Raw genomic sequence first — 11,275 nt, 5'->3', positions numbered from 1 at the left:
TCCGCACTTGCATAAACATACACAAAGACCTCATTGGCTTTTTCTGCATCCCCGCATCCATCCAAACGGATGCCACCAACACGCCTCTGGAGTTTTTCTACGAGGGTGTTTTATGCGTCCCGCGGGGCTCGGAGACAGTGAGATGAGGCTATGGCACACAGAGGAACCCAGTCAAGGACACAGGCAGCATCACTCACTCCGCCATTATTTGCTCATATTTAAAGCTGGGGCTACCTGAGGGACTGTAGCTACACATGCAGAGGAGGATGGGTGATTTCTGAGTCCGACGGGTGTGCTGAGCATCTGAGAGCTAAAGGAGACACAACACAGGCGAGGAGAGAGAGGGAGGGAGTGACGGAGGGTTTTATATGTCAGCCCGGTGATACCAGCGATTTTATGGCCGAATATTTTTCCTCTTGTCAGAGCTGGATAAGGAATCACCATAAGGTTGGGGAGCATGAATATTGCCCTTGAGGGCCCGCTGTGGCTGCTCGTGTTTATGGTTGACTAGCAATCAGCCACCGATTCCGGACCTGCAACCCCTCATCCATCCACGTCGGCAATTAATCAATTAAACGGGCAGTCGGGAGGAGTGGGATAGGCTAGGTGTGTTAATACAATGGCCTGTTAAGGTTGATGTAATTTCATCACTAATGTCAGCCATTCATCACGCCTTATTATCTGTTTCGCATAGACAATGGTCAATATCACTTCATAGATCTGAGAATCATCTGGATCTTGTGGTATTAAGCCTGAAGGATGCCACAAAATGATGGTCTAAAGAGAGTGAGACAAGAAACGTAACAAGCCTATAGAAGCAAGTGGCAGACATTATGTGGAAGATTATTAGAAAACAGCAGTTTAGACATTTTATGAAGTAGAATGTGTAAAGAAAATTGATCGTTTAATACCGAAACAAACAACAAACTCGATCTGAGAGTTTATCTTTTGATTCAAAATTCAAGTTTCAAAGGCTTTGTTTTCATACGCACAATAGCTACAGGGTAGTTGTTGGCAATGAAAATGCTGAGCCCCGGGCTCCTCCAACTGTGCAACATACAATAACCTTAAGAAATAAAAAGAAAATGTAAAATAGTGAAATAAAAATAGTGACAGTGACATACTGTTTTCTCAAAATGATCTCCGTTGGTTGATACAATAATAAAATTAGCCCCCGGAGCAAATATTTGGGAACCAACACTAAGTTAGAGATACTTAACCCTGCATACAATGTAGTATGTATCTTTTATCATTATAGAAAAGTCTAGTTTGTATGTGTTCCAGTGTGTAAATAGATGGTAGTGTGTAGGAGGAGGCCCTGTCCGCTTGTGTGCCTGGTATCAGCATGTGTGGACCAGACCACATGTGATACACAAAGTGAGAGTGGGATTTGGCGTTCCGATGGATATGGAGGCTTGCATCACTAACAATGTTTTTTTTGGACTCAAGTCACTGACAGCAGACAGTTTTTGCCAGCTTTTCATAACTTGAAATGTCACCATTTCAAGGCCAGAATATTCAGAAACGTACAAAAGATTAGTGTTTCTCTGCCATTTTTATACCAGATATAGAGGAAAAAAGGCCATGGACGCAGCACTGGGAGATATTATAAACTCACAGTTTCAATTTCTAGCTCCTATATAGATCAATCAATAAACAACTACTTGTGCCTTCTTGTTTTGCCTCAGATCATGTTCCACAACCAGCTGATATTCTCTATGCTGGTGTTGTGGGCTTGTAAAGCTCTTCGGGGATCCATATGTAATACTGGGCTATACAAATTAACTTGATATGACTTCACTACTGATCGTAAACATAATCCATGCATAATTGTTTGGAATCTGATTCAAATTGTTTCATTAGACTTAAGAGCTTACCTCCAACAAGCAGCATAGCGTTGATTCATGTGAACATTAATATGATATGTAATCAAACAAACAACATCGAATCAATTTGACACCGCAAGTTGGCCGTCATCCAACTTTTAACAGAGGGGCCTATATCGGCCCCGTATATGGGACTAATGCTACTAACAGTTTAAGGCAGACACAAAGAGCCTCCCTTCTTCCCAAGCCAACATCTCCCCAGCATTCCCAGCAGGTACATCAGCTCAATTATGATGATGGCAATGACTGATTGCATTTTAGCTCTCCCACGTTCCCCCAATATATCTGGCTATCACACAGAGAGAGGGCGAGAGTGAGACAGAGACAGAGATAACGGCGTCATCTCTGGTGAGCTACAAGCCTCCCAGATGCCAGTCTCCGGGACGGTATCAAACATCTCGGTGGCAGACTCGCCGTGAAAATAATGTATACCTACAGGAAGTCAATTAAAAAGTGCCAGGGGAGATTAAGAGCAGCGTGACAGCTTTTCGTCAGGCCACGGGTTTGTCAGGGAGCGTGTTGCGTGTCTGCTGTGAAGGTAAAGTGTGTGTATTGGTAGTAAAGACATGTTGGGTAAGGGAGGAGACTGTTGCCGAACACCCTTAAAAGCCCCCTCATGAATATTAAAAAGGCCCTTGGCAGCCGGCGGCTCTGCCACAAGTTTGCAGACCGGCGTAATGTGTGTGTTTGCGCTGAGGAAGTGCTCAGTCCGGATATCAATTAAATCAAGCGTTGTCAGTGTGATGGCCCTCTCAATAGAGGGACAGCCCATTCCCCTCTACACATCAGCTCAGCTTTGTGTCAACCATCCATCTCTCATCCTCCCCTTCCCTTCCTCCTCCCTGCCGGTTGCCATCTTTATCAGCCCACTCTTCCTCCTTCTCCCTCTTTCTGTCTCTCAAGCAGCCGGTAACTGAATGCACAAATTACTCTCCCCTCCACCTTTAACTCCTACTAAATCTTTCCCCTTTTCCACTTTGCTGAGCCAGTATATTTTATTCCTCCATCAAATATGCATCCCATTAATTAAGTTAAATTACTCCTGACTGCCAAATATCCCCTGCCCACGATGGGTGTCAACACGGAAATGCATGACTGTGAACCTGCAATGACACGGCCCCAACACTTAAACATGAGTTACGGCCTTCTCCAGCTCCATCCACGGACAGATTACCAGACACTTTGGGCGGCTGGAATTAAGCGCCGTTTGCTCCTTCCCCTCCACCAGGCTTTTTAATAAGTGCACAATGGATGACACTCGCACTTCTGACAATGGGAGGACTGATATTTTAATTACACCGCTTTTTTCATCTGCCGTCGTCTTCATCTTTTAATTGCTGCTGTTAATCACTCATTAACTTCCCCCTCCATGTTTTTTTTTCTCCTACAATATACCTTTGACATGATTAACTCTATAGAATGGATTGTTCAGCAACATTTTTTTAAATAATTCAACTACTTTAAAGAATAAAGTTTGTACTTCTTTTGTGGTTAGAGGGGGAGTGCATAAACTTGACTCATGTTTCTCGACAGCATGGAGCTGATTCTCCTTTGTTAGCTGAGAAGGTACTGTACATGCAACGTGTATAAATGCTATCAAGAGAGGGTAAGGCAACAAAAAAAAGACTACTACTTTTCTAATTACTTCATTTGTGTCCTGCTAGTCGTGCAAGTGATGAGATTTAACAATAACAAAAAGTGATAAAAAAGCTGAAGAAAAGGCTGAGGCCACAAGAAGTGTAATGTTTTTAGAAAGGAAACTACTGAGATCATACAAAGTGCAAACAATAGTCTTTTAAGTAGTGGTCCTCAAGAGTAGTATAACTAAGAATCATAAGCCTTTGTGCTGTGTTGGCTCCCAAGCTTAACTACTGATCCTCCCGTTTAGTGTGGACCCCAATGTTTGTATTTGTTTGTGAAAAGCTTTGATTATGAAGCCCCAAGGCCCCTGTTCTGGGTCCAATAAAGAATATGAGATTATTATTAAAACCTAATAGGACTGATCTGCTGAGATTTCTCTCTTTGTCTTTTGCGCTCAGAGATGCTGCGTGGGGTCCTTTTCAAACTCCTTCAAAGCATCCAATATGAGACTTACTGAGAAAACCGACTTCATCTCCCTCAAGTACTTGCACTGTGTAATTTGAAACACAAATCTAATAGCATTCATCGCCTTTCTGCTGAATATTGGGCTTGTAATCCATACCAAACTAATGAAGCCATATGTTTGTTGTCCTCTCTTCAACTGAGAGATATCTGCGAGGACAAGACACTAAAGTCTGACAATCCAGTCAGCTCCAAAACAAGTATAAATGTATAAAACTGTACTCTGGCAGATTTATATTGATACATTGATGCTGTCCGGAGTTGATTTCTCTCTCTCCTCTCCATTTCCCCTCTCTTGCTTTTTTTCCCCAGTGTGTGCATGTGTGCCCGTGCATGAGTGTGTTTCTATTGCAAAAAACATTAATTTTACAAACATCAGCCCAAGGCTACTAAACACATCCAATCCATTATGCTGCGCTTTATCGTGTTATGGGGGGTAACGGGCTGTAAAGCTGTCGCGGTCATAAAGAGCGATCGCAGAGTGCCGAGTCAAACCAGAACGCCGAGCTCTCCAAGCCGTACGCAGCCCTCGTTATCATCAGAACAGCTCCGTCACATACTTAACCTTTCCAGACCAGCCTTTCTGCATTATTTTCCAAATGACCTTTAGCGTTACTTATTTCATTTCCGATAATGGCCCACTAAATTTTGTTAAATGCATCAGTGCGAAATGTGTTTATTTTGGTGAAGGGGACTTCACTGACTGACAAGGACCGTGTTCCGGACACAACAAGTGTGTCTTAAAGTGTCTCTTAAAAAGGTAAACAGGAATATGTCTTCCTGATGGGACTGAATACAGGATCCTGTGTCTGAAGAGAACAAATGAATTAGATGGAGCACAAACACTAAAAAGGTCCATGCATAATAATGTAGATGGAATACATACAATAGATAAGTATGTGGTTTGCAAGGTTAAATTGCCAATGGCTGGACGAAAACATTATGAGGGTAAGGGTTAAGATTCTAGTAGTTTTACTTGAGGTGGTTATACCAGATGTTCTCACTTAATATGCCTGTAACTTCATATATACAGACATTCTGCATGTTGATACGTATTAGTAAAATATGCAAACACACAAGGCTTTCTGAATCGTGAGGAAAACATTCTGTGTTTAAATCTGTTGCGTGTTAATGAATTTATAATTCCAGCTTCCAGTTCCTGACAAGACATGGTGCTTGCACTTGGTCACACACAGCTAAATCATTTAGGAAATGATGAGCTTTTAAAAGGTCTAAGTCTAACATTAATATGAAGCTACCCTAGAGCTGTTGTATCGTAGACACAATCCCTCAGCCTGTAAGGAGCAGTGTGCTTCACGCCCTTTGCTGTATGGACGGAGGGGGCGGTGTGGAGGGATCTTAGCGAAATCGCTAATGTACGTGATGATTAAGTGTAACTCAAATACCGAGTGTGTTGTTCATAGGCCTGACAGGCAGTAATTTGGTGTATTATATTCTGCGGTTTTAATTGCCCGCCACCAACGTGTCCCTCTGACACGTTATGAAGCGATGATGTACAATTATTTCGGGGCGGCGGGAGATCAGTGGAGTGACATTATAATCATCCTCATAGGGATCCTTCTCTTCATCTGCAACAACCATTAATGTTTAAATGGGAGGAAGGGAGGGGAAAAAAAGAAATATAAAAATAGTTCTCAGGGAGTTCTAACCAGAATCTGCTTGAGGATTATAGAGAATCACGTCAGGGAAGAAGGAGAGGGGTGTGGATAGACAATAGAGGGGCTGAGTTAAGTGAAGGCTTTCTCTGGATAAGCAGCGAGCTAAGATGCTCCTCCACTGTCACTGCCAGGCCTCACACTACTCATACAGGCCCGGGCATTAAGGCACATTACAGCGGATGAGCCACGCAGGGCGGAACTGATGGGCTATTCCGGGAACAGACCAGACAATCTCACAAGACAGGGGGGGACATAAAAACCCTGACATGAACCAGCCCCATCCTGTTAACAGTCAAATCACACACACAACATGAAATCATGACTATATATACTGCCTCCAACACTAAGTCAAGAAAACTGAGACCGAGAGGGAGGGAGGGATGGGGGGGGGAAGAACACAATGCAGCCTCCTCCACGGAGACGACAAACTTTAGCAAACTTTTTTTTCAGTGTTATGAGAAAACAAAAGGTTTGTTAAGTTTTTCTCAGATTCCTGAAGTGACACTGGGAAACGGGCAGCAGTTTATGACCCGTAATCATAAAAGGGCATTCCACAAGAGGACAATCCATGTCTGTGGTAGTGTTAATACTTCTAAGGCCCGGGCTGAGATATTAAACCAATGCCTCAAAGCATTTAGACTGCTTATGCATAATTTAACACCTACAACAGCACTGGACGTCTATTGCATCTTTGGGGAGGACGAGAGAGCGGTGGGGTGGAAATGCTGAATCCAGGGCCTTTCCTTTAGATGATGGAGGAGAGGCGGAGGAGGCTCATTAAGTGGCCGAGCCCCACTGTGGACAAAACACGGCGTGAGGAAATGCAAGTCTCTGCCGTCTCACATGCTGGAGAACTTCTTTTAACCAATTAAATAAGAGAAATCTTATCTGGTGAGCTAACGGCCAATTTTTGTTTTTCTGCTGTTTTTGCACCTTAAGAGTTCTTTATAGGCAAATTAAGAGGCCCGGATAAAGACACATACGGGCAAACAGATGTGTAGAAGCGCAGACACGGATGTGTAGAGGCCGAGACAGAAAGCCTATAAAGTGTTAGCGATAATGAGCGAGCCACTGACCGGCTCGCTCAGGTGTGATTGGCAGCGTGGTCAAAGAGTTCCAATCTGTCCTGGCCTCGCATTTGCATTTCTTAATTAAATGCCACAACAATATGATCTTTAACTATCAACAAGTTCTCCCCCCCAAGCTCCTGATACGAGATCGTCGGCAGTGTGCAGAGGCTAAAGTGAGGTGGACAGCCAGGTGCAGCACATCCGCTCGATCACAGTGTCAGAGCCGAGATAATCTTCCAGCATGAGACTTTAACAAGGAAAACAATCGATGGCAGCGGAGGGAGATTATTTTTAACGGAAAAAAAGACAAAACACAAACGATGTGCTCCAAACAAAATGGCAATAAACTAAATAAGCAAAACTCTAAGCCCTATGGAGGCCCATGTGAAAAGAAATTATGAAACTCGAGTTATATTGTAAAAAAGCAGCATAAAAGGTTTGTGTTAATTGAAATGAGTAATGGTGATCATAAAACAAATATTGGGAAAAACTTTGTTGAAAGGTTGTTTTGTCATTAGTACCCGCAGGAGAATGGAGAACCTAATTGCGCCATAATCTCACTTTAAACATAATACCCGATATGTGGCCATCTATTAGCAACTTTGGATTCAGGTTAAGGACATCAAACGTGAGAAGTTTGGGAAGGGGAGCAGGCTGTGTATGCAATGGCCTTAATGAGGGTGTTTCTGGGGGTTTTTCTTTGTGTTTGCTGCTCTTTAGTCAAGAGGAGGGATGGCCTGGTGATCAGTCAGTACTGAAAGCACACACAGGGACCATTTGTCACCAGTGGCTGGCACTGGCAGCGCACGGCTCCTCCATCCACATGATTTGTGAAACCCGGGGCTGTATTTAGTGGTCCCATTTAAAGGCATATTGGGGAACTGTTCTGTGTGTGTGTGTGTGTGTGTGTGTGTGTGTGTGTGTGTGTGTGTGTGTGTGTGTGTGTGTGTGTGTGTGTGTGTGTGTGTGTGTGTGTGTGTGTAAAGCTAGACACTTGGTCAAAGCCCTAACAAATTTGCGGCACTTGGGAGAAAAGAGGGGGTTTTCAGCTTGAGGGGCTTGTGAAACATGAGCCTTTCCTCTCATTAAAGGAGAAGCTGTGTTTAAACCAAAGCTTGTTTGCTCCTGCTGTAATATGTTTGCGAACATCAGCGGGAGCAAATAAACATGCGCGCTCCGCTCGGCTTCAGAAGAACAAGATCGGCCCGCGACTGAACTAAATGGAACGGTTTACATGGAATTACACAGAGGGAGAAACTAATAACGCCACATATGTCTTCATCTTAGCGAGAGTGTAGCCGCAGAAGCTCGATGGCACGAAGTTGGAAATCCCACAATTTACTCTATTCCCTGACTGCATGTTAAACAGCTTAACACGTCCATTTGAACATGGCAAGGCAGTGAGGAGGTCTACCGCGGGAATGAAAGGAGCTGAACACAACATATGGTCTACATGTAGGGGGTGCGAGGTAGTGGGATAGAACTGCGCTCCTGCACTGCTGGGTATTCATAGGCTCGTGGTTACAGACATACGCTTCCAATTCTGAGTATTTGAACAGCTTATACATTAAGGAAGGTAAAGCATAGTCTTTACCTTTAATTCAGGAGGAAAGATACATTGTCAAGAAAGGCTTGGGAGCATTTACACTTTGTACACATTTAAGTGCAACTGAAATGTTTGGGTTGCTCTTTGGAGTGTGGCCAGCTTTTGATATTTTCCTAAATAAATAATAGCCTATGTATTTAGAATTTCAACGTGAATATTAAATGTGCAAAAGCACCACGATTATCTAAAGACTCACAAATTATATGATTTGGTTTAGCAGCTCTTCTAGGCAGTTCTCTAATTTGATGAAATCTCAGTATGTTGACAAGGAATTTGCATTAAGATCAGTTCTCTTATTGTGGTCATTCAAGGTTAAATTGGATTGAATTATGAATTAGCTTGAGACGAATGCAATTTAAAGTGGGTGGTAGGATAGGAAATGAGCAGATCGCTCCCTTAGACAGCAGCATGTAACCTTCCCATACCTTAAGAGAGGAACGCAGCCAACGCTGGCTGTCGCAGGTGAATGCTTCTCAATTCCAACTCTCAACACAAAACTATGGCAGCTGTTCTGGAAACTACAATAAAATGTAAAGATAAATATGATGATTGTGCAGGCAGTGGGTCTTGGAATCATCTAAATGTTCTGAACTTACCTGATCAAGCTGAATAAATGATGTTTCTGGCCTGTCACACACTTACAAACTTGACTAGAGTTACACCAATCATTAAAAGGGCTTGGAAAAGTTCTACACCTCCAGTTCTGTGTTCAGATCTCATGATTAACCTAAATTAAGTTGCAACATTCAATCATGTTTATAAGACCTTGTGACTCACCCACAGATGTCACATTTGTACTCTCTCATGCCGAGGTGCCTCTTCACGTGGTTCCTGGCGTCTCCCAGCTGAGCGGTTGCAAAGTTGCAGATCTTGCACATGAAGGGCTTGGATCCTGCGAAACAAAGTAAAACGAGGTGAGTTCATATCCAATGATAATATTATGTTTGAAAGAAAGAGGTGGCAGTTTTAATAATACATGACTATAAACCCGCTGGGCAGAAATCAGATTTGACATTACAGTTCATTTCTCAATGCCAGGCATGGAGGACTGTTATTAGTTCTATGCTGAGACTTCAACATACTGCAGAGCCACAGAGTGACTTCAGAATTATAAAAACATATGCCCTTACTACAGTCACACTTCGAGTGCCAGGCGTTTCACTCTCTATCTATCCTTGTCACTCTCCTTCATCTCTTACCTACTCTTCCTTTGCCTGTGGATGCGTAAATTGGATTCCAAAGGTCAGGGCGAATACGTAAATCAATTCTGGGTGCGCTCACTACCTCCCATTCCATCATTAAAGCGCTAATCACTCTGGCGGGCTTCTCAGGGAGGTTTCTCCCTAATTATTGTCATTAATAAGTCTAGGGGGCGGGGTAGCGTTTGAGAGAGTGGTAGAGCCTCCGCCTGCCATCAGTCATTTAACGGCAGAGCTGCGAGGGCTGGTGCACAAACAGCTACCGGCTCAGATTAGAAAAGGAGAACTTCTTAAACGGAATCAATTTTTTTTTTTAAATGTTGTTTGTGTTGGTCAAAATCTCATATCATATGGTTTAAAGAGTAATACAAACCTCTAACTAGGGCTAATCAATTAATAGTATTTTAATCGCTTCAGGGTATTTAAAAGTTCAGGGTAATCAACTGTTAAAAACATACTACACCTTTTTCTTTTTCAATAAATGGATGTTTTCAAAGTAAATGGATAATCGTTTTTAATAATCGTGATATCAATTATTGACCCAAATAATCGAGATTATGATTTTTGCCACAATCGAGCAGCACTAACTTTAACTTCAGCCAAATGACTTGCTATTGCCTTCACTTTATCACAAAAATGTAACTTAAACATTACAAATTGATTTCTATTTTGGTTGGCTGGGCCAGAGTCTCACAGTGCGACAATCCAATTTTAGTGGCAGCGTGGTTAATCCACATATGCATCTTTGAGCAAACCCCTCACCCTCTCGGAGTGAATATCCCAAGACGTTGTGCAATATTTATTCCAGGGGCAGCCGCTGATTTGATTAAGCACTTTGTGTAGATTACTAATTCGTTCATACACGGTTCACTTGCTGTGAGCTGGAAGAACGACACATCAAATTTGAAGGCGGTAACGAAGATTGAAAGGCAAGCCTGTGCTAACAAGACCCATAAACACAGGGGGCGGGGGGGGTGGTGGTGGGGTCCACTCATGGGCAGCAGCAAAGCCAGCCTGTCCCCATAGAATACTACACACACGTACATTCATAGAGGCACACAAACAAGAACAAATAAAAGGCATATAAACAAATACGATCCCTATACAGACACATTTCACACCTAAATGTGCAGACACTTTCACACGCATTTAAAAAAAAAAAACACAATCATCAACACCTGCTTAAAAAACAAAAACACATCACACGGCACCCACCATCCCACCTACACATACCTACATCTAGATGCAGAGCCCCACCTCACACCTAAGCATGTGCATACAGACACACACATTCAATTTCACAAGACACAACCACCCGTGGACAAACAGAAGGAGAGACGATCATTCTCACTCACACACACCCTAAAGTTGAGGTGAGAGCGAGGCGTGTGGGGAGCTGATTTGTCCAGATGGCTGGCTGAGTATGAGACATGGCAGAAAGGAGAGAGCTGTAACGTCCCTCAGTTCCCACATCTTATCACATTAATACTCGACCACTCCACTTAAACAGCCTCCGTGAAACTGAAATTGACCATCAATGCAGTGTCATGTTAAATTAATATTGCCATCCACATAGGGGCGATGTGGCTCCCTCACATCCCAGATGAGACAGGGAATGACTAATTCATTTCCTGAGAGGAGAACCTCATGAAATGCTTCGCTTCACTCCACACACACACACACACACACACACACACACACACACACACACACACACACACACACACACACC

General features: G+C 43.1%; 1 protein-coding gene across 1 annotated transcript in view; it reads right to left on the bottom strand.

Moving 5' to 3' along the window:
• The window catches only part of LOC104944474 (zinc finger protein 407-like), a 78,557-nt gene continuing 67,282 nt past the window's right edge, over window positions 1–11,275 (bottom strand). The window contains exons 4-5 of the mRNA XM_010770013.1: window positions 9,122–9,236; window positions 1–148 (exon numbers count right to left, since the gene is read on the bottom strand). Coding sequence (XP_010768315.1) covers window positions 31–148; window positions 9,122–9,236 — 233 coding nt within the window. The 3' untranslated portion in view covers window positions 1–30. The remainder of the gene's footprint in view (window positions 149–9,121; window positions 9,237–11,275) is intronic.

Source organism: Notothenia coriiceps, unplaced genomic scaffold (assembly GCF_000735185.1).
Source record: "Notothenia coriiceps isolate Sejong01 unplaced genomic scaffold, NC01 NC01_scaffold00000339, whole genome shotgun sequence".
NCBI classification, from domain to species: Eukaryota; Metazoa; Chordata; class Actinopteri; order Perciformes; family Nototheniidae; genus Notothenia; species Notothenia coriiceps.
This window is presented reverse-complemented; position numbering and strand designations above follow the sequence as displayed.